Below are 22,718 nucleotides of genomic sequence, written 5' to 3'. Positions count from 1 at the left end.
CTGAAAGGTCACCTACAGTATGATCCCATTTATATAATATTTTGGAATGACAAATTTTAGAAATGGAGAACACGTTAGTGGCTGCCGAGGTTCAAGGAGGAAGGCCCAGGGGGAGGTGATGTGGCAATAAAGGGACCAGAGGAACGTCTCAAAAGGGTGTTGGGAACATTCTGTCTCGACGTGGGTGGTGGGTGCAGAAACCTACAGAAAAGACAAAGCTGTAGAATTTCAGGCCCACGTACACAGGCAAGCACAGAGTAGGACGATGCTTTTTGGGTCAAGGCCACCCTGTTCGATCTCTTGATTATTTCCTACAGCTGTGGACAACCCCACAATTGTCTTAATAAAAATTTTAATTAAAGTAAACCCAATGGGGCAGCCCCAGTGGCGCAGCGGTTTAGCACTGCCTGCAGCCCAGGGTGTGATCCTGGAGACCCAGGATCGAGTCCCACATGGGGCTCCCTGCATGGAGCCTGCTTCTCCCTCTGCCTGTGTCTCTGCCTCTTTCTTCGCTCTCTCTGAATGAATAAATAAATAAATCTTATAAATAAATAAATAAATAAATAAATAAATAAATAAATAAATACATACATAAGTAAACCCAACGATGTAGGCTATTTCTCTTGATTACTGTGATTTCGGTGCCACCTTCGATTTTGCACACATTCTCCTCATCCTGATCCTATCCCTGGCAGAGACCCCGCAGTGCACTGACCCTGAGCCATCCTCCCGCCCTGGCCCGGCCCCTTGCTGTTGCACCCCTGCCCTGCATCTCCTCCGTGGCCCAGCTTGGAGCCCAGCTTGCAACCCTGCTGCCCCTGGGAACATGCCGGGCATCCTCCTCACAATTCCAGGCCTCGTCTCTGCAGGCATCAATCGCACCTGTGCTCAAGCAAGAAGCCATACAGCGTATTGTCACAGGGGGAAACCCAAACAAAGTCCAGAAATGGAAGCAGCTCCAATGTCTGGGGCGGGGGGGGGGCAACAGCGACATACAGTGAAGACGTTCATCTCCAGGGATGCCCCGGAGCTGTCGGAGAGGAATGGGGACATTAGGTTTCTAGGACTAACCGATTATACACACTGCCTGAGAGCTCCACCTCTGACCTGTTGACCCCCGGTGTCCAGGGCAGGGCCTGGGCTTCTAGCATCTGTCTATCTGTCCATAGATTTATCCATCCATCCATAGGCCAAACTATGTATCCATCTGTCTATTTACCTACCTATCTATCTACTATCCATCCACCCACCTATCCATCCATCCATCCATCCATCCATCCATCCATAGATCAATCTGTGTATCCATCTGTCCTTCTATCCATCATTCTGTCTACCTATCCATCCTCTGTCATTCCTTGATAGATGACGTCATCTACCATTCCTTGACCTGCCCTCCGAGCACTATCATAGGTACCCAAATGTTTTTATCAAGAACCCAGTCGACTCATTCTCATAGCTGCACAATTAAATACCTGAAAAGTTTTTTTAAAGTCCTAAAGCTGGGATCCCTGGGTGGCGCAGCGGTTTAGCGCCTGCCTTTGGCCCAGGGCGCGATCCTGGAGACCCGGGATCGAATCCCACGTCGGGCTCCCGGTGCATGGAGCCTGCTTCTCCCTCTGCCTGTGTCTCTGCCTCTCTCTCTCTCTCTCTCTCTATCATAAATAAATAAAAATTAAAAAAAAAATAATAAAGTCCTAAAGCCTTTGGCAGATCCTCAGAAAGTTCAACAGCGCGTCCACTCCTGGCTCTACACATCCAAGAGAACCAGAAACACCTCGTACCCAAACGTTCACGGCAGCTCTACTCGCAATCTCCCAAAGGTGGAAACGACCCAAGTGTCAGTGAACAGATGAGTGAGAAACACACCGTGGTCCAGCGTAGAGTGGAATGGCATCCGGCCCTAACAGGAGTGAAGGGCTGGCCTCAGAGATGTGATGTTCAGTGAACAAAGCCAGACACAGAAGATCACATACTCTAAGCCTCCACTTACAGGAAACGTCCAGAACAGGCAAATCCATGGAGAATAAAAGTAGCTCAGTTGTTGGGGGGAATGTGGGGAGCCACAGCCACTAAGTACGGGGTTTGGTTTTGGGGTGATGAGGATGTTCTGGAATCAAATAGTAGTTGTGGTCGCACAAATCTGTGGAGGTACAAACGCCACCGAACTCGACACTGTTCGATGTTCAGAGGCAGAGAGATGGTTGCACAGACAAGGACGTGCCCAAGCAGAGGACACAACAGAGGGGAATTTGGCCTTATGTGTGAGTGGCCACCTTACGGCTCCTGCGCTATCAGAAAGTAATTGTAAAATTGGGTGCCTGGTGTGAGGCCACGTGAAGGGAGGGTTGAGGGGTGCGTGCCCCTCCCAGCTGCCCAGACCAGGTCCACTGGTGCGCCCCCCTCGGCCCGCTGCTGTCAGGAAGCACCCTCCAACCCCAGCAGGGTCAACAGAAGCCTGTGTGCACAGAGGGTGGGGACAGGGGCCCCAGAAAACAGCCTGGCCCCTTTAGGGCACCCCCACGGGGCCACATTAATAGGTGACCCATTTATCTGGGGGGCCAATGCGGCAGGGACATCTATCAATCCAGTAACACAAACAGCAGGCAGGACAGGCTGGGCTTCTCAAGGTGCGCTTGCAGATGGCTTTGAAGCCTTATCTCCCACCCCTCCCGAGCCGGGGATGAAAGCCTGGGAGCGCCGCACCCCTGGGCCAGCGCTGTGCCTCCAGCTGTCCCAGGAAGTGGGCTGGGGGCCCAGGGAGTCCCGGCTCCGCAACCCCTCTCCCTCGAGTGGGGAGGAGGGCCGCCTGGCCCAGAGCAGCCCTGGGCCGGGTTCTGGGGCCGCCCCTGACTCCCCACGGCCCTGGCATTTCCAGCTGAGAGCGGGTGCTGAGGAGCAGCCTCGGAGCACTGACACCGGGCCTGTCAGCCGGGGGGCGAGTAAGGCTCCGTGGCGTCGTGCGTGCCGAGGGCCCGGGGGGGTCCTGCTGCCCGGCTAGTTCTTCACGTTCCCTGGCACCCAGCATCCTAGGGCTTCAGGAAACATCGCAGCAAGGAAGCCAATCCTCACACCTCATCTTCAGGTTACAGACGAGTAAACTGAGGCTCAGAGGAAGCTCATCACAGACCCCGGGCCGGGAACCCCCAGGACCACACTTGGACACGCAGCGTGGGGAAGGAGAGTTTGTGAAAGATGGAGCAGCAGGATGGGTGGAGCCCACGGCCTTCCCTCCGCGCCCCCTCGGGGAGGACCCAGCCCCTGGACCCAACTCCCCACCTGTTTGGAGGGGCCACACCTTGTCGGGGAGCACAGGTGCTGCTCTCGGACAGATCAGGCTCCAATCCCTTGTGAGGTGATGCACCCACTCCCCAGCCTCGCTTTCCCTGCCTGTCAGATGGGGAGGGGGTGCCAAGAGGCTCCGAGCAGCATTCAGGACGGCGTCCCGTCATCATCCCCGTAAGATGGCAGCAACGGGGGCCTGAGTGCAAGCAGGAGACACGCACTCATCCTCTAGGACCCACCACTGTGCACACACTGTCCAGGGGGAGGTGTCAGGGACCCTGGGTGGTGTCCCAGGAGCAGAGCAGTGGCCGTGGCCCCCCACAGCCCCGGGGCCACACCAGAGTCCAGACGAGGCCTGAAGGAGGCAGGTGGGGCAAACAGGGACGGTGAGGCCGGTGCCCAGCAGGTTGTCCTGCCCCAAGGCCAGCCCTAGCTGTGCCTGCCCAGCAGCTGGGGGAGGGGACAGGGCTGGGGCTGCTGGCCGGTCCTGTGGGTGACAGGCACTCACACTTCCTGGTCCTAAAGAGCAGTTTGGCTTTTGTAAAAATCAACTTTATGGGGACCCCTGGTTGGCTCAGCGGTTTAGTGCTTGCCTTTGGCCCAGAGTGTGATCCTGGAGACCCGGAATCGAGTCCCGCGTCGGGCTCCCTGCGTGGAGCCTGCTTCTCCCTCTGCCTGTGTCTCTGCCTCTCGTTCTCTGTGTCTCTCATGAGTAAATAAATAAAATCTTTTAAAATAAATAAATTAAAATCAAAATAAACTTTATTCTTGCAAAACCAAACGTCCCGTTGCCGTTCAGTCCAGCAATCACGTTCCTCAGCTTTTACCCAAAGGCGTAGACGACATCCATCCACACAAAATCCTGCCCACGACGTTTCCGGCAGCCGTAGTTGCAATGGCCAAAACTCAGAAGCACCCCGATGCCCCTCGGTGGGTGGGGACGAGCCCCCATCCACGCAGCGGGATGGTAATCACCGCAGCAGGAAAGGGGCTACGGGACCTGCAGAGACACAGCAGAACCCTAAGCGGAGGCCGCTGGTGACGGAGGCCACTCTGAGGCCACTGCGTGATGTGCTGTGGAGGCAGTGGAGACACCGGCGGTGGCCCGGGGCAGGGGGGAGCGGGGAGGATTCAGCCGGGTGACAACACTCCGCATGACGTGACGCCGCAGTGGGGGCTGCAAAGAACAGGCACCGCCCACCCCTGACCGGGATGCACCTGCGCAGATTCATCCCCGACGTGATTGCAGCAGCCGTGAGCTCCACGGGGCCGCGAGGTCGTGGGGCACCTGTGTCTACCTTCCAGACCCTTCTTACACCTATTGTTGGGGCACCGACACGGGGCAGCCAGAGCCCCCGCCCGTCCGCTGACCTGCGCTGTGCGCGGCTCCCGGGGCAGCAGCTCGGCTTCCACTCTGCGGACGAGGCCCTGGCTCAGAGAGGCTGGGTCGTGGGCCGAGGTGGCTGCACTCTCCAGGGGAGAGTCGGGGTTCAAACCTGGCTGGGGCGGGGGCAGGGGGAGCAGGACACACGCTGGCCCGTGCGAGGCTCGGCGGCGCTGGGGGAGAGGGTTTGCCCCTGCCCAGTGTCTGCCCTCCCCAGGGGTCACCCTGCCCCAGCACACACGTGCAAAGTCACAAGGAGCAGACGCAGGCCCGGTGCACCCAGCCGCACTCAAGAACGCCTCCAAACCCCCACGCGGGGGGCAACCCTTGGAGCCGCGATCACGAGCACGGACACGGTCACCTGAGGTGGGGCCACCCCCCCACCCGATGCTTCACAGCGGGCTGCACGCAGACACCCCGTACACGGGGCTCCAACAGGCGCGGGCAGCGGGCCGGCCTTGTGCAGGCGGCGTCCCCGAGGCTCCAGGCCCAGCCGCGGCAGCCCCTGGGGACCTCCCCTGCGACAGGAAGTGTCTCCTGGGACCTCAGCAGGGACACTGGCCTGGAGCCCCGGGGCTGCTCTGAGCTCTGAACTCTCCCTGGAGTCACGCGGGTGCCCTTGGGGGAGGCTCTGGCTCCCGCGCGGCTCTGAGGGTGCAGGGCAGGGAGCTGGGGTCGGGGCGACAGGCCTGTGCTGGGTGGGGGACGAGCGAGCATGAGGGCAGGGGGCACGCAGGGCAGCATCACGGGCCAGCGCAGCCCCCCAGGCCCCCCGGTTTCTGCAGTGGCCACGCGTCCCAGCACAGAGAACAGACGCTGTCCCCCTGCGCCTCGGCGCACGGGGGCCCCCAGCCTGCCCTGACCCCCAGAGAGACCCCCGACCTGGCCCACCCGCCGTCTGGGAGGGCAGGAGACAGGGCTGGGTGCGGGTTTCCCTGACCCCTCGGCTCTGGCGTTCCGCCTCCTGAGCTCTCCTGGGAACACACCTGCGCTCATCGGCCACCCCCTACAGACGGGGAAACTGAGGTCAGGGAGGTCAGCCCATGCTGAGCGGGGACGTAGGCAAGAGGGGCCCCCACAGGCCCTGCCCTACGGCGACAAGGCCTGCTGCCCCCTCCCCGCGGGCCCTGGTGTCCGGCGGAGGCCAGAGACACAGGCCACACGGTAACTATGGGGAAACAATCCCGGGTCTGTGTGGGTTCAGCCCCGACCCGTCCTGCCACTTTCTGCGCGGAGACAGAACCCGTTGGGCAGCTTCGGGCAGTCTCTGCCTCCCTTCTGCTCCTGGCTGAGAGAACCAAGAACCTGTCAAGCGGGTTTGGCCAAAATTGTGCCTTGTTGCCCGTGCAAGTTCCCGCACTGCTCACTCCTGTCTCCCTCAGGTGGGGAGCGCTGGGCTCACGAGGTCGCAGAGGTCGCCACACCGAGGGGCCGTGTGAGTAGCTGGGGACCCCGCGGCTGGCGGCTCCAACAACCGGGGTGGGGGGGAGGGCCTGGGGCCCCCGGGGGTGCTGGCCACGAAGGCTGAGCCCCAGTCTCCGCTCGCCGAGCAGGAGGCGGGGGTCGGCACGAGAGGCGCAGCCACCTGCCCCAGGGCACCCCGTCCAGGGGGCTGAGCGGGCAAAGGAAACTCCCGGGCGGAGGGTCGGGGCAGAGGCCAGGCGGCCTGACACCACCACACCAGGAAGTCGTCATCTGGTGAGGATCCGGGGGCACCGGGAATGGGCTGGTAGCCAGACCCTCCATCCTGGGCCTGCCCACTGCCCAGACCCCCACAGAGCAGAGGGGTGCAGCCGTGGAGGTGAGGGGCATCCACGGCCCGGTCGCCCCCGGCTCAGTGCTGGGCACCGGGGGGTACTCAGCTGCCCCCCGCTCCGTGTCCCTTGAAACACGGTGACAAACAGGGACATGGGTCCTGCTCAGCCTCCCCTGACCAGGCCTCAAGGTGGAAGCCAGCGAGGGTGCAGCCCCAGAGGGCCAGCCCGTCCTCAAGGAGTCAGGTTGCAGGGCCCGCTGTTACCTGAGCCCGCCAAGCAAGCGCGCACCTGCCTTGTCCTCCGTGCATGTGTGCACGTGGGAGCCACAACCAGGTGTGCGCGTGCGCCGGCGTGTACATGTGTGTTCAGCTGTCGGTGAGCCAATGCAGGGCTGTGTGCCTGCACAGGGGGTGGCCGAGGGTGGCACCGAGGGCACGGCGTGCATGTGTCGGGGTGCTAGCACACGGTTAGGATACTGCCTCCCTGCGTGTGTGTGGGCATCGTTCACTTATGCATGCCTATCCCTGGTCTGCGTGTCTGGCGATGTTAGAAACCACCCCAGCGGCGACGTGTCCCTGGACGTGAACCGACCTGGGAGTCGCTAGGCCTGGGCTCTGCCCCTGGCAAGCTGGCCACCGTGGAAAGGTGATGTCGCCCCGAGCCTCAGCTTCCTCATCTGTGCAATGGGCTTATCATAGTTACTTCATGCCGAATGGGAGACCAGTGAGTGGGTGCCCGGCACCGGGGCTCCCAGGCTGGCCCCTGACCACCAGCCGGCCGGTTGTCACCGGAGCACCCACCAAGGGCAAAGAGTCCTAACAGCGCCGGGGGGCACGGACTCTTGCGCCTGCAGGAGCCCGGCTCAGGGTCCACCCCCACCGTCTGCTTCAGGGACAGGGACACTGAGGCACAGCCAGACAAGCGATGTGGCCACAGCTGCCGTGGACGCGTTGCCGTCACCACAGAGGCCCCTCGAGAGTGGAGAGAGACTCGAGCGCCTTGTCCGCTTCGAGGCTCGCTCAGTCCCGAATCTGTAGAATGGGCCAGTCGGCTCCCGCAGGAGGCCGGGGCGCCAAGCCTGGCTGCAGCAGGTGCTCCGTAAGGCTCGCACCGAGGACCCTGGAGCGTGTCCGACTGTGTGCCTGACCCCCTGCGGGCCGGACAGGAGGCAGGGAGGGCGCAGTGACGGTCACTTGGGAAAGGGTGGGTTGAGGTACAGACAGCCCGTGGGCAACCTCTCTGCACTCAGCTCCCTCGGAGAAACCTGGGGGCCACGGCAGCGCCCCTGCAGCGCTTGGAGCCTGGCACAGCGTCCGGCACAGAGGGGACCCTCAGGAGCAGCCGCCACTGCTATCTTTACTGCTCTGTCGTTGTTGTTCCACGGGTGGGTGGAGAGAGACAGGAGTGACCGCAGGGAAGGAGCCGGGTCGGGACCTGCACACCCGAGGGGTACAGGGGAGGCCAGGGGGTGAGGAGCCCCGATCCCCCACCACAGCCTCAGACCCTGGAGGAGCCCGGGGCCGGGCTGGCCCAGGAGCAGGGCAGGAACCCGCACCGCTGTGGGCATCGCCCTGTAGTGCCCGGCGCAGGCCTTCTGTGCATGAGGCCAGTGGCCCCGCCCCTGGACAGTCACCAAGACTCAGTGGACCCAGAGTGTCCCTGCAATGCAAGTGTGTGCCTGTTGGAGCCTGAGTCCTTGCCCTCAAACTTGGGAGCGGAGGGTCCTTCCTTGTGCAAAGGATCTTTGCAGCCCCGGTCCTTGTACTTGGCCAGGACAGGAGGCGCCCCTGTGAGCAGCACTGTTAGCCCCCGGGCTGCGGGGGAGGGGGTGCGCGTGGAGGGACCGCGGCCAGGGGACACAGGGGCCTCCGTCTGCACTTGGCTGAGCACCCGGCCTGCCAGGTTCTTGGCTGAGTATCTGTCACCTGGGCACGCATTGCCCGGACACCCATCACCTGGAACGTGTCACCTGCACAGGTGTCACCTGGACACGCATCACTTGATAGAAAGGAGCCTTAAAACAACCTGCCATGGGGCGGGGTCCCATTACCCCCCAGTGAGAAACTGAGGCCCCGAGAGGTGAAGCGATGTGCCCAGGTCACACGGGGGTTACAGGCAGGACGGGGACCGACACCAGGGCTGCCTGCTTGGACACCCCCAGCTTTAGCCCTCTGCCCAGTGTAGGCGGCAGGTGCGCAGGGCCATCGAGTGGCTGACCCACCCGCCCTTCCTCCCACCTGCTCCTTCCGGGGGTTCAGCCCCAGCAGAGACCTTCCAATCTGGGCATCCAGAGGGGAGGAGGTGGGTACCCCTGAGCCCGTCTGAGGCCCTAAGGAGCAGAGCTCAGGCATCTCACCCCAGCGGCCGCCCAGACACCCCCTCCTGTGCACAGGCTGCACAGGCCCAGCGATAGCAACCCAGCTCCTCACCCCTGTGGGCTTCTCCCTGACCCAAGCCCCATAGCGACACCCCCAGACCCAGCAGACCTTGGCTTCTGGAGCCCCTGGGGCCCCACAGCTGCTGTCAGCACTCCTAGCAGATGCGGAGCAGCCTGCTGGGGAGGCCCGGCCCGCAGAGCCCTGGCACCACAACCTCCTTCTACCCACACCTTCTTCCCAAAACCACGGGAGGCTGCGGACTTCACCCCCTCCCCCACCCCCCGACTGCCACCTCCCTCCACCTCCTGCCCCTTCCTTGGACCCTCCTCACATTCCCGGAGAGTGGAGGCCCGGATGGGGTGCTGTCCTGGAAGACTAACTCTGTCTACTTGGCCTTGGCCAAAGTGTTCATGTCACCTGCCCACCTGAGGAGGTCACACATCCCCATGGCACCATGACCCGTGGGCTGGTTGGCCCTGGGCCTCCCAGGAGATGAGAGGAGAGGCTGTCAGCATGATGCACCCCTTCTGGCTCTGCTTCCAGCCACCAGCACACCCTGCCCTGTGTCCCTGCTGCCCCCTGCCCGGCGTGCAGGAGAGTGTCTCCTCGTGTCCTTCAGAAACCCTGAGAGTGGCAGCCAGGTGCGGCCTGCAGGGGTTGGGGGCCAGAAGGAGCCTGGGGGCAGGCCGGCCTAGCACCAGAGCCCGCATGGGCCTCTCCCAGACCTACAGGCACCGTCGGCTCCCTAGGGCGGCTCCTGTCCGGGCAGGGGGAGAGCTGCCTGTCTGGCGGGTCTGGGTGGAATTTCCAGCGCTGCAGCTCAGCCCCTGCGCGGCCCTCCTCGCCCCGCCTGCCCCAGCCTGAACCTACAGAGGCCGCTGCTCACCGCCTGAGCTCCAGGGGCCGCTGCGAGATAAAAATCTCTGTGGCCAGCGCTGCGGGGCCTTGGGGAACTAGTCCTTGGTGATGTCAAGCCCCAGCTCCCACTTCCCACTGGGTGGCTGGGGAACATGACACTGCCTCTTTGGGCCTCGGTTCCCCCATTTGGAGAGGGGGCTCCTCACAGCCTGGTGGGGGTCAGACAGGCCGTAAAGGAAGCTTGGGAATGCGGCGGGGACTATCACTTACACCAGCTCGAACCCCGGTCTCCCAACCCCAAGATTTAGGGTCTGGTCTCCCAACCTGCAAGGTTGCCCCTTGTCGGGTGAGTGGCGGCTCCCAGCCTCGGGGCAAGGGACCCTCCTGAGTCCTCACCACTCGGCACACAGCCACCCAGCAGCCACCCCCATGCCCCTGGCCATCACTTGGGAGTGGCCCGGAGCCCAGGCAGGTCCTCAGAACGAGTTAAGGAGCCCCACCTTCCCACCACACCCCAGCCGGCCCCGCTCAGCTGGCTCCCACAGCCCCCGCAGGACACGGACCTCACTCCGTCCTCTGGCCGAGGCTTCCGGTGCTCTGACGCTTAACTTCAGGTCCACAGAGCCCGCTGAGAGCCAGACCCCACAGTCCACTTTCCCCGGGCTGGCCCCGACCCGTCGCTTCTCCCGGGGCCTCAGGGTCTACTCTCTGCAGTTGGGGGCGCCCCCAGCCCGAGGCCCACTCCCCCAGGCCACCACCCCACCTCCCGAGAACCCAGAGCATCAGGCCTCTTCTGTGCCACGTGTGCCTGAGCCCCAGGTCCGGCCGGCTTCCAGGTGTGGCTCCCGTGGCGCGGTATCGCAGCGTGCTGGCACCCAGGAGTGGGGGGCGGTCCCTCCTCCCGGCGGAGGCCATCAGCAGGGGTGTGCAGGGTTCCCCGTTCAGGGCCGTTCCTCAGGGTGCTGCAGCAAACACTCGGTCGTGCACGTGTCTTCTGTGCAAACTGAAATTCAAATGAGACGGGGTTCCCTTGAGCAGCCCCAGGGAGGAGCCGGGCCAGCCTGGAGTGATGGGGCCACGGGCTGCTCTGAGCAGAGGCCGTCAGGGGCCTGCAGTCTGCTGGGTGGAGAGTGTGTCCTCGCGAAGGGGTGGGCTGGGCTCCGGCGGGCGTGGCCAGGGAGCGGAAGGTGAGGCCTGGGTGGATGTGGGAGGCCAGCCAACGGGTGCTGCTGACAGGTCAGTGCGGGATGCCAGCAGAGGGGCCAGGAGGGCCAGGCGCTCAGCTGCCTGGTGGCAGGGCCCAGCAGACCCCAGGGCTCCTTGGGCGGAGGACCAGAAGGGCCACCTCCCCCCCCCCCCCCCCCCCCCCGGTGGTGACATGCAGACAGGAAGAGGGGAGGCTCTGGCCCCAGGGGGGCCAGGACGGCCCCACTCTGTCCCCTGGGAGCCTGGGAACCTGGGCCCCTCCTCCCCACGGCGCGCCGGCGAGGCCAGCAGAGCCCCAGCCCTGCGGTGGGGATGGTGCTGAACGCAGCCCAGTGTCCACCTGAACAGCCACAGTTATGCAGACCCGAGGGGAACGCGGGAGAAGGGGCGCTGGGGCCTCAGCCCCCCTAATACACGCACCACACAGAGCACGCAGGTCCGCACGCACATGTCCACACTCAGATCACACACGGCAGGACACGGGCCCCCGGCGCACAGCCCGGCCCGCACGGCGCGCAGCCTGAGTGAACGGCAGCTCGGCGCAGAGGCCTGGGCGTGGTGGCCTGCACCCGCCCCAGCGACTGGCAATGCCCCCTCCTCTCGCGGGAGCTGGAAGACTTTCCCAGAAGGGCTCTGCGTGTTGCAACCAGCTCAGGTTAACAGAGCATGTCATGGGTGCCCAGACCCGGGGCCCAGCCTCCCAGGCCTGGGGCCATTCTGTGGCCACAGGGGCAGTGGCAGGGGAGGGGGGCGGGGCAGGGGGGACCCACAGCCCTGTGAGCTCACTCCTCCCAATGGCCTGCCTGCCAGAGACCTCTCCAGGCTGGCAGGGTCTCAGAAAGACCTGGAAGGTGGTGAGGGCAAGGGTGCCCAGGCCCTTGGCTTGCAGGCCCCCAAATTCTGGTCTTGGGCAGCGACCCAGCTAGGTGCTCCTGAGGACGTGTGGGGAGGAGGGGGATGGGGTCAGCGGTCTGTGGCTCCTCTGCAGAGGGACTTCTGTCCCCTCCGTGGAACCCTGCAGCCTCTCAAACGGGACCCACTTCCTTGGGCAGATGAGGCTGGTGTGTGTGTGTCTGTGGATCTGTGTCTACATATGTGCCCACATGGGGCCCTAGAGCCCACAGACTCTTCCCAAGCCAACAGGACGTCTCCCCACTTCGTCCTCTGCAGGCTGGGAACACAGGGGCGGTAGAGGCCGAGGAGCCATCGCTCTACCCTGAGCACAGAGGGGTCTGGCCCCGAGCCGTTGGGAGCCATGGAGAGCTTCACGGAGTCACTGAACAGACTGAAGGACGTCCACGAGAACGAGGTCCGGGGTGAGTGCCATGCGAGTGGGTGGGGCAGCCTGGGGGTGAGTGGGGTGAGTGGGGGCAGGTGTCTGCAGCCCTCACCTGGGCCAGGTCAACGTGCTCCTACAGGTCACCTCCCATTCTTGCCAGGCCTTGGGACCCTGCCTTTTGGCCCCGACAGGGAGTCCTAACCCGGAGCCCAGAGTGGCCATGTAGGCAGGCGCCCAGCCTCGGGACGCATCCCTGAGCGCGCCCTGGAGGTCTTCTCCCCCAGGGTCAGCTGATAGCAGAGCAGAAATGAAGAGCCAAGCCTGCAGCAGAGGGCCCGAAGCTTTGGTGGAGATGGGCCCCTGGCCCAGGGCGGGGCAGGGGGTGCTCGGCAGCCTGCAGAAGCTCGCCCACCTCTAGGAGTGGGAGCTCATGGCTCCCCAGGCCCGTCCAGAACATACCAGGGTTTGGAGCTGAATCCCTCTGCTTCCCTCCAGAACCCAGCCCACACACCTGTCCATTCCACCCCCCTGAGCACAGGGCTGGAGCCACCCCACACCCCCACTCTAGGGCCAGCCAGACCCTCCCAGGACCTTTCTACAGCACGGACACCCTGCCTGAGGGCCTAAAGGCCTGATCTCTTCCCCAGCGACCCGGACACGCAGGGGGGCTGTGTGGGCTGGCCGACCGCGGTCAGACTACAAGTAGGTGGCAGAGGCAACCTCCTGCTGGGGTTTCCTCAAAGGACCTGTTTTATTTCCACACTGGCTGTGCCCCCCGCTAAAAACACGCCAGGACTTGGCCAGGTGGCCGGTCACTCCCAGCATCAGGGGCCCTCCCAACCTCCAGGCAGGCACCAGAGCCAGAGACCCCGAGGGGGTGGAAGCTGCCGGCCGGTGCGGACTGGGAGCCCACCAGGTGGGCGGCCTCGGGGAGTCAGTGAGGGGGTCCACGGAGGGCCCTGCCTGACAGTCAGGGACAGGCGGTGCCCCAGGCTCTGCTGCGTGACCCGGCCTGACCCCCACCCCTTTTCTTGCTCCTCCAGGTCTGCAGAACAAGCTTCTGGAGCTGAACTCAGAGAGATGTCGGTGAGTCGGGACAGACCCTGGCCCAGAGCAAAACCAATGAGAAAGACAGTGGCCACAGTGCAGGGCACTAAGCCTGCCATCATCCAGGGATGCAAAAGGGGAAACTGAGGCTCAGCGTGGGGGTGGGGGTGAGTCTGGTCCAAGGCCTTCCTTGCCTCCAGGAGCTGGTGAGCCAGGACTGGAACCTCCAGGCCCCTGAGTGAACGGGGACCCTCCAGGGGGTGGGCAAGCCGCATCCACTTGGGGCAGCTGGGGTACCAGTAGGAGCACTCCTTGGGGGCCCCTAAGGCCTGGGGGGCAGGCTCCTCACATCCCCATGTCATCTATGGGGCTGCAGTCCTGCTGCAATGAGTGGCGTGCGGACCTGGCCGGTCACCGAGGCAGCCTCGAACGCTCGCATCTGGGCATCTGGGCCGAGGGCTTAAGCGCGGCCCTCGCAAGGACGTCCCCACGGAGGGGGGGAGGGGGGGGCGCCCAGCAGGACCCTGGCGGGCACCTCCCCGGGCAGGGGAGGCCAGCGTGGGGGGACAGCGTGGGGCTCCGGGCAGAGCAGAACCCCCACCTGGGCTCCCCCTGCAGCGACGCCCAGAGGGTGGAGGAGCTGTGCGCCAAGAACCACCAGCTCCGGGAGCAGCAGAAGGCGCTGAAGGAGAACGTGCGGGTGCTGGAGAACAGGTGCGCTGGGGCGGACGGGGAGGGGCTGCGGGGAGGGGCTGTGGGGAGGGGCTGCGGGGAGGGGAGAGGGGCTGCAGGGGAGGGGAGGGGGCTGCAGGGGAGAGGAGGGGCTGCGAGGGAGGGGAGGAGCTATGGGGAAGGGAGGGGCTGCGGGGGAGGGGGGTTGCTGGGGAGGGGGTATGCAGGGGAGGGTGGGGAGGGTGGGGAGGGGCTGCAGGGAGAGAAGGGAGAGGAGGGAGAGGGGCTGCTGGGTGGGGTGGGCATCTCCACTCTCCATCCCCCTCCCCGCCCCCCCCCCCACATGGGGATCCTCAGAGCTGCACTTGGGAGGTTCCTTCTCAAACTCCGCAGAACCCACAACTCAGGAGGGCTTAGCCGGCAGGGTAGGGGTGGGGGGGCTGCCCCAGCTCGGGCATGCCAGGGGCACATCTTGGCAGCGGGCCTCAGTCTCCCTCCTCCCTCCTCTCCTCCTCCCTCCTCCCTCCTCCCCACGGCAGGCTGCGGGCTGGCCTCTGTGACCGCTGCATGGTCACCCAGGAGCTGGCCAGGAAGAAGCAGCAGGAGTTCGAGAACAATCTCCTCCAGAACCTGCAGCACGTCTTCATCCTCAGTGAGCCCTGCCCCCTGTCACCTTGCACCTCCGTGTCCCCTCAGTGGGAGTCCAATGAGGACTGGCTCAGCCTGACATGGGGTCTCAGGGAAACGGACAATAGTACAAGGTCCCCGCTGGGCCGCGCATGTCCCTCAGCGGTCAGCCACCTGGGCTGGGGGGCCCCTGCCCTCAGGACCTCCACCCCGCCTCCCTGTAAGGAGGACAGTCCCACAGAGTCCGGAGGTCCCACCGGCCAATGAGGAGCCCGAGCCCCCGAGCCCTAGGGGGCCACCCCAGAGACCAGCTCAGTACTGGAGGGTGGGAGGGTTCCCAAGGCTGGCGCACCCCGCTCCATAGCATCACCCATCGGGTCGTGCAGCAACCCCCAGCAAGCCCCAGGCCGAGCGCTGGGTAACAGCGGGGCAGGTCACGGGTTGCGGGTCACAGAGGGGACTTCCTGCACAGCCCAGCCGCCCCCACCCCCAGCCTTTCACTAATCAGTGCCTTTTGCAGCCAACGAGTTGAACCGGCTGCAGGGGGAAAATGAGACACTGAAGGAGGAGATGAAGCGGCTCCGGGGCCCACGGTGAGCAGGGAAGGGAACCTCTCGGTCCCCAAGGCCCAAGCCCCGCAGGCCCCGGCACGAGGTGCAGAACCGTGGCCGTCAGCCCAGCACCATCACCGCAGCACACGCTGCCACCCTCTTGCAGTCTAACAGATGGGAGATCCAGGGGACACCCTAGGAACCAAGCTGGGGCCCCCAGCCCCGCAGCAGCTGACACCTGCCACTCCCCTGGGATCACGTATTTGAGAGAAGCCAGCCCTGTGGCATGAGCCACTGATGGTGGAGTCCCGGGCAACGTCCAGAGAGGGCTCCTTCCTGGCCACCTGAGTGTCCCTGCAGGGTGGCTTGGCCCCAGGGGACTGATTGTCTCTGGGGGCGCCGCCCTTGCTCACTCTCCCTGTCTTTGCTTCCCCTCTGGGTCAGGCTCAAGCCCCAGTACAGGGAGGGCGCCTCAGACCCCCCCTCACCCCGACTGCTCCCCTCCCCGGGCCCTCGGAAGGCCGTCACGGAGAAGACGCTGGGAGGCCACGAGGAGGCCGAGGACGACCATGCAGGTGCGAGTCCCCGGAGAGAAGGTGCTCTGAGGACGAGAGACCAGAAAGCTGGGCCTGCAGGACTGTGGAGCCCCCTGGCTGGGGGCGAGCCGCCCACCTTCTGCGGGCCTCCCATTCTGCCCTGCCCACTGCATTTCCTCCCACAGAAAAGTCTGCGGGCTACAGGACATCTCCAGTGGCCAAAATCTCCCCGAGTGCCAACCTGCCTGAGACACGGGCCCCAGACATGGTGAGGACAGACCCCCCAGGCCCACTCCTTTCTGCCCCAGGCAGGAGGCTGGCAGCTGGCACCCTGGTCTGTGCCAGGCACTGCAGGCCAGCTCCACACAGCAGGTGCCTGTGCCCTGTGCCGGGCAGGGACCGCTGGGTGGAGGCGCGGCTCAGAGAGGGTGGGTCACCTGGCCGGAGTCGCACGGGGACGAGGGCACAGGGCTGCAGCCGGCCCCGCCCAGGCTGACCCCTCCACCCGGCGCAGAGCCCCCAGCGAATCTCCAACCAGCTGCACGGGACCATCGCGGTGGTGCGGCCGGGCTCCCAGGCCTGCCCTGCCGACCGGGCCTCAACCAATGGGACACCCCCCCTGCCACTCGCCAGGAGCAGCCCCCCCAGCCCACTCTACGAGCACAGCCTCCCCCTGGACAGGTGAGGCCCTGCCCACTGCCACCGCCCAGAGCAGCCCCCACCGAGCACCTGGTCTCCAAATCCAGTCCCACCTTTTGGGAGGTGGCCAGCTCAGGGGTAGGGGGGTGTGGGAGCAGTGGATGGGCACTGGGTCCCAGGAGCCCCCTCGGAAGTGATCTGAGACCGTTCTCAGGATCTGAGAGCATCGTACGCAGGTGGGCCGGGCCCGGCAGAAAGATCTCCGTGGGCGGGTCCCTGCTCAGAGCCCCAGGCCCCGGGTCACCTCTGGCCTCTCCATGACCATCCACGTGGGCCTACCCCTCTCCACGACCTGCCTTGTGACTGGGGCAACTGGCCTGTGGGCCTCAGGCCCTCACCCGTGAGATGGGGACTAACCCCGGGGCCGCAGCAGTTGGGCTTCTCATCCTGCAGCTTCCTGCGGGCCTCCCGGCCCCCCGTCATGGCCTATGAGTCCCTGAAGCGCTCCCTCCAGGCTGACCGCCTCTGCCTCCTGAACCGCCACCTGTCTCTGCACCTTCAGAGCCCTCACCGCAGCCCCCAAGTCCCCGCCACGGCCCCCGGTGGCCCCCGGCCCCAGGGCCTGAAGGCTGGGGAGGAAGAGGCCTGGGAGGAGCCCGTGGGCCTGCTGGGGCTGCCGGGCGCCCTGGTGGACATGCGAGACCCTCGGCTGGAAGGGGCCCTGCACCTGCTCCTGGCCCAGCAGCTGCGGGCACAGGGGCGGGTGGGCAGTGCCAGGCTGAGGGGCCCGCCCACGCCAGGGGGGACCCCGCCCTCCCCACCAGTCAGCTCTGACTCGGAAGGCCCCCAGGGCGAGGCAGCCGGGGCAGCCCCGTCCGGAGGGGGGCACGTGCAGCCCGCGGGCCCAGGCAGCCCCAGGGGAAAGGAAGCCACGGCCACACGAGACTATGTCCCAGACAAGCCCCTGGACCTCTCAGAGCGGGGCCGGGGCCGGGATGCCCCCAAGCCTCCCGACCGGCCAGGGTCACTCAGCCCCCCAACTGCCCACACTTCCGGCCCGGAGCCACCTCAGGGAGTGGAGCCACCTGCCCAGTCTGGACCCTGGGGACTCAGCAATGGCACCAAGGGAGCGAGAGCTCCAGAGCCAGAGGAGCCCACCACTCCCGAGGTAAGGGCCCACCCTCCTCTCGGCCCCCACATGCCCCCAGCCCAGGCCAGCATCCCGCCGGGCCCAAGCTGTGTTCTTCCCTCTGTTCCATCGGGCTGGTCCCCCGTGGGGAAGCCTGGCCTGATTCACACTAGAGGGGAGAGGGCTAACCCTCCGGTTGCAGCCCCGGGCGCAGCGAGTCTCACAGGCCACAGGCCGCAGGCCCTTCCCAGTTGGGGCTGGGGGCAGGGCAGTCGCCTCAAGTGAATTCAAGCCACTTACTCGCTTCTCCCCCAGGACCCCTCCCAACCTCTTCCGGGGCCCCAGCACACCACGGCCTCTCCAAGCGGGACGGGAGCTGAGGCGAGAGGGAGGCCAAAACCTGACCCCCACCCACACAGGCCCGAAGCTGATGGCCACCCAGGTAAGGCTGAGTACCTGGGGGCTCGAGACCGTAGTGGGAAGGGAGGGGCAGGGGTCAGCATCAGCTCAGGGGGGCCTGTCCTAGGGCCCAGCTCAGTCCCCTGGGCCCGTCCAGCCAAACCCTGGGTCTAGGGCTTGGACCCCAGCTGTGGACCCAGAAAAGAGATGGGGGTGCTCAGGGCGGGCACTTCTCTGACCACAGGTAGTGAAGGGAAGAGCATCCTCCCAATTAGGGCTTCAGGGCAAGTAGTGAGCTCCCTGTCACAGGGCGACCAAGCTGGGGACAGCCCGGCTGATGGGGTCACTGCTGAGCATACAGGAGACGTTGATGGGTCACCCAGTCCCTCTGTGCCTCAGTTTCCTTTAGTCGCCACTCCTAGTCTGGCCTGCTGGAAAGGTCTATGCTTCTGCTAGACTCCAGGGCCCCCCACCCGGCCTGACCCACATCCTGCACCCTGCACCCTGCAGAGCTCAGCAAGGCCCAAGTGCAAGGGCTAGAGCCAGACGAGCTGGACACCTCGGACCCCTCGGACGATGAGGTGGGTCCCCGGCCACACCGCAGTGGAGCCACTGAGCCAGGGCTGCCCCAGGCTCGGGGGAAGGTCCTCGTCCTGACCACATCCCCGACCCCGCAGGTGGGCCTGAGCTCTGAGGTGGGGGCCCAGCCGAGCCCTGCAGGGGAGGGGCTCAGGTGCTCCTGCACCACGGAGCACAGGCCCAGCCTGGCACGGAAGAGGAAGCGGCCCTCGGTGCAAAGGTAGGAGGCCGGGCTGCGGGGGGCGGGGGCGGGGGGCAGCCGAAGCGCAGGGTCCCCACCCCGCCTTGCTGGCTGCTTGGAACCGGAGACCACCCTGGAACGGCTCCTGGCACAGGCCCCCTGGGGGAGGGACCCGAGTCAGGACAGCGGGAACCCGGGCTCTCTTCGGGCCACTGCGCAGCCCAGCCCGTCAGTGGGGGCCTGTTCCCAATCCCCCCCCTGAGGTGGGTGGCACCGGGCTGTGGCGAGATTTCAGCGGGAAGAGGCTGAGGACAGTTGTTCGCAGCGTCTGGCATCAGGGCATCAGGGCAGGGGTCTCCCGGCCACAAGCAGCCCCCAGGCGGGTGGCTCGTGGGGGGGCCTCTGGGACCCTCTGTCCTCAAAGAGGAGCCGCAGGGAGGGCGCAGGCCTCTGGGTGTGCAGAGTGTGCTGAGGACGGGGCTGCTCCAGTGTTTGCGTCGGCGCCCAGACACCCTCTTGTTTCCTGCTGTGGCCGCCAGGCGCCCGTGAACACCCAGCTCGCGGGGCACGCCGCCCGGGGTGTGTGCAAGCAGGCCCGCAACGGCAGGCTGGGCTGTGGCCACCACAGTATGCCATCGTTGCCGCGAAGGTGACAGCGGCCTGTGTCTGCCAGGGCCGGCGGTGGAGGAGGCCGGCGCACCTGCCCCGTTCCGAGGCACTTCCTGCAGGGCACGTTGGGAAACTGCCCTGGTGGCCACAACCCATAGGGGTGCTTGGGTATCCACCCCACCCTCCGCTCGGACCCAAGCTGTCCCCGTCCCCGGTCCTCCCCGCCGGGCGAAGACAGGGGCCGCCAAGCAGGCCCCAACCCCGCAAACACACACTGCTGGGCGGTGAGACCAGGGCGCTGCCCCAGCTTGTGGCTGGCACCCCGCACCAAGGGCAGCGCCCAGGCAGAGGTTCAGGGTGACCCACGGAAACCACTGCCTTTAGGCCTCACCACCCTGCCCAGTGATGGGTCGTCACGGTTTCCGAGGTGGGAAAACCAGCCCTCAGAGAAGTAAGATGACCTGCCCAAGGTCACAGAGTTGGCACGTGGGGTCAGGATTCCAACCTGACTCGTCCAACCCAGAACTGGAGCCCGTTCTGCATCAGACACGGGCCTAGGCCCAGCCTCCCGGCAGGACCTGCCTGCAAGGGTCCCGAGGACAGACAGGCCTCCCCTGTACCCAGGCCCATGGAGGCACCCCAGCAGCGCCTTGGGCATCCTAAGAGCATTTCCCCAGAAGGTCCTGGACCTTCAGCGAGGCACCCGGACACTGGGGCCAGATGGTCTTCGGGGTCGCACACCTGCAGAGAGCCCACCCTTCCACCAGACGCCCACACTCACCCTCCAATCAGACCAGCTTTGCCCGGGTGTCTGTCGCTTCCAGGAACAAGTCGGCTCTGCGACGGTGGGCTCAGCTCCCCTGCCCCAAATACTGCCCTGAGGCCCCGGCAAGGAGCCAGCATCGCTGTGAGACAGCCATGCCGGCCGCTGCCGTGCCCCGGCTAACCTTGGCCCACTCTCCACAGCCTCCAAGAAGCCGCCACCAGGAAGAAGGAGCCCAGCGGAGCCCCTGACAGCACACGAGGGCTCCGGGAGCCCAAGGGACCCTGAGGACAGCAGCCCCTCAGCCAGCGACAGCAGCTGGGAGGAGACTTAGCAGGCTGCTTCCAGGGGCACCACAGCCTGCCCAGCCACGGCTCCCCGCCTGACCCCCAGCCCAGCAGCCCAGCAGACAGCCCAGCACAGGGCAGGAGGCGACAGGGTGCTGGCCCGTGTCCACAGGGGCTGGGAAGGCCGAGGCGGGTCTCTGGCTGGTCATTGAACCCTCCATCTCCGCCCGTCTCAGAAATGACCAGCTGGTCCTGCTGCTCCACCCTCACCCTAACATCTGTTGCCTTGGGGGAAGCAGAGTTCGGGGAGGCAGGGGGCCCGCAGGCTCCAGCCCAGCCCCCACCCCTACCGCTCATAGGCAACCCTTCCTGGGCAGCGCCCCCACCTCTCACCATCCCAGACTCCGCTGGCACCCCGACTCCCAGGCCCCCGACTCCCAGGCCCCTGCTGCCGGGCCACCCCTTCCCTGCTGGAGCGCAGAGCGTGAGTGGTGGTCTCAGGCGCCCCCTCGTGGAGTCCTGCAAACACGCTGGGCCGTGAGGGTGCCGGGCACCCCAGCAGAGAGCGTACCCGGGAACAAAGGTGTCAAAGACGGCCTGTGCGGCTGGCAGAGTCAGGGGCACCTGGGTCTCCACCTGCCTCCACAGGTGGTTCGAGAGGCTGTGGAATGCACCCAGGCCTGAACAAAACCAGCCCCGTTTGCCGAGGGGTACAGCCACCAGGGCAGCCTGTGGGGAGGGCTGCAGGGAACAGAACAGGCACAGAGCCTCCTCCTCACTGGCTACTCCTGAGGTCCAGGCCCCACGTCTGCCACTGACTGCTCAGCCACCTGCAGGGCCTCGGGGCGGCTCGGCCAGGATTGCACCCTTCGCGCTCAGGGATACCCTGCTCCCTTGACCATTGTCACTTTAGGAGGGTATGTCTCGGAGCATTCTGTAGAGAACCTTACCCAGGTTCCCGAGCCCCATCCCAGACCCCCTGAATCAGGGCCTTGGCGGCAGGCCTGTGCATGAAGTTTGGGAAATCGAGAACTGCCCGTTGCAAGGCAAAGGCAGGATGGTGGGCAATGACTGCACTGGGCGAGGCCTGGGGCAAACTGGGGGTGCAGACCTGACAACGAGAGCCCCACGTCCCCATGCTCGCTGCGGCCAGCCTGCCTGCTGGCGCAAAGGCCAGAGGGACTAAGTTTCCAAGAGGGAATGTGCAGGTGTGTATGTGCACGTTTGTGTGTGAGTGTGTGAAACCTCCTGTTGAAAAAAGTTGTTTTGTTTTTTCTGAAATTGAATAAAAAGCTGTGTGCTCCATTCACATGTGACTTGCAGGCTCGGGTTGGCTCAGGTGTACCCCAGGTGGTAGAGAAGCCACATGGGGTGGGAGCCCAGGGAGAGGGCACAACAGACCCGGCAAGAAGACCACGTTCCTCCCGGGGTCCCTCCGACACCCTCAAAACTTCACTCAGTGCCATCTGGCAAAGGAGACATGGCCCAGGGCTCAGCTCTGCTACCTGCTGCAGACGCGCACAGGTGTGGAGCTGAGAAGCCACAGATAACACACGCCCATCACTCTGTCCCTCCACTGTCCCCTTCCTCTCTTCTTCATTGATGTCAGCTTAACTGTGAGCTACCAGTTTGTCAGCTGCCCACCTGCCAGGGTCCCCCACTAGCACCAGCTGGCCAGCACTGAGGGCCCACTCTGTGCCAGGCTGGGCGCAGACCTTTACAGCCCTGGTCCCGCTCCTCCCTTACAGGAGCCCCATGAGGCACACAGTTAGCACCCCCACTTGACAGACAGAGAAGCTGAAGCTCTGGGAGCGTAAGTGACTCACCCCAGCTGTCAGGTGGCAGAGGAGGCTCTTAGCCACCCCATTTCCGGGCATCGGCAGGCAGCAGCGGCACAGGGCACCACCTGTGGGCAAAGGGACTCCCCACTGCGGGCCTTCAGAGAGCAGTTCTCCTGCCCCTGAGCACCTGGCGGCACGTGTTCAGTCCCCATCAGCACTTGGTCAAGCCCCTCCACCAGGCATGGGAGAGGCTTTGAAGACCAACTTGGAAGAGCAGAGGGAAGAGGAATGAGGACAGGCTGGACACTGGGTGAGCCTACCCGTGGTGGCAAATGAAGATCAGTAGGAGGGGACACGGCCACTGGCGGGGAGGGGGGGGCGGCGAAAAGGCAGTGGGTCGTGCAGGACGGACAGGAAACTATCTCAGGAGGGATCCCTGGGTGGCGCAGTGGTTTGGCGCCTGCCTTTGGCCCAGGGCGTGATCCTGGAGACCCGGGATCGAATCCCACATCGGGCTCCCGGTGCATGGAGCCTGCTTCTCCCTCTGCCTGTGTCTCTGCCTCTCTCTCTCTCTCTGTGACTATCATGAATAAATAAATAAAATCTTTAAAAAATAAATAAATAAATAAATAAAAATAAAAGAAAGAAACTATCTCAGGGGGTCTGTCCCGCCCCCACCCTCTCCACTGACCACTGAGCACTGCGCGCTGGGTAAGCTGCCCACAGAGGCACGCTCAGCTGTGGCGACCAACCCACCGGCAAGTGCCCAGCCCT

The 22,718-nt window shown here is 64.8% G+C and overlaps 1 protein-coding gene and 1 long non-coding RNA gene across 2 annotated transcripts; one reads left to right on the top strand and one right to left on the bottom strand.

Annotated features, from left to right (window-relative positions):
* Positions 1–4,026: 4,026 nt before the first annotated feature.
* Positions 4,027–9,048, bottom strand: LOC118352176 (uncharacterized). Its single transcript, XR_007405466.1, has 2 exons — positions 4,654–9,048; positions 4,027–4,282 (listed from the first exon to the last, which is right to left on the bottom strand). It is a non-coding gene; the product is annotated as an uncharacterized LOC118352176 (long non-coding RNA).
* Positions 5,915–21,472, top strand: RBBP8NL (RBBP8 N-terminal like). Its single transcript, XM_025470622.3, has 14 exons — positions 5,915–6,101; positions 12,036–12,181; positions 13,188–13,230; positions 13,810–13,905; positions 14,403–14,515; positions 15,011–15,083; positions 15,486–15,616; positions 15,763–15,845; positions 16,092–16,258; positions 16,670–17,384; positions 17,661–17,787; positions 18,255–18,325; positions 18,422–18,543; positions 20,080–21,472. Exons 2-14 carry the CDS (start codon positions 12,121–12,123, stop codon positions 20,162–20,164), a joined length of 1,887 nt encoding a protein of 628 aa, XP_025326407.1. The 5' UTR covers positions 5,915–6,101; positions 12,036–12,120; the 3' UTR covers positions 20,165–21,472.
* The last annotated feature ends 1,246 nt before the right edge of the window (positions 21,473–22,718 follow it).

This window comes from Canis lupus, chromosome 24 (assembly GCF_003254725.2).
Source record: "Canis lupus dingo isolate Sandy chromosome 24, ASM325472v2, whole genome shotgun sequence".
Taxonomy (NCBI): Eukaryota; Metazoa; Chordata; class Mammalia; order Carnivora; family Canidae; genus Canis; species Canis lupus.
This window is presented reverse-complemented; position numbering and strand designations above follow the sequence as displayed.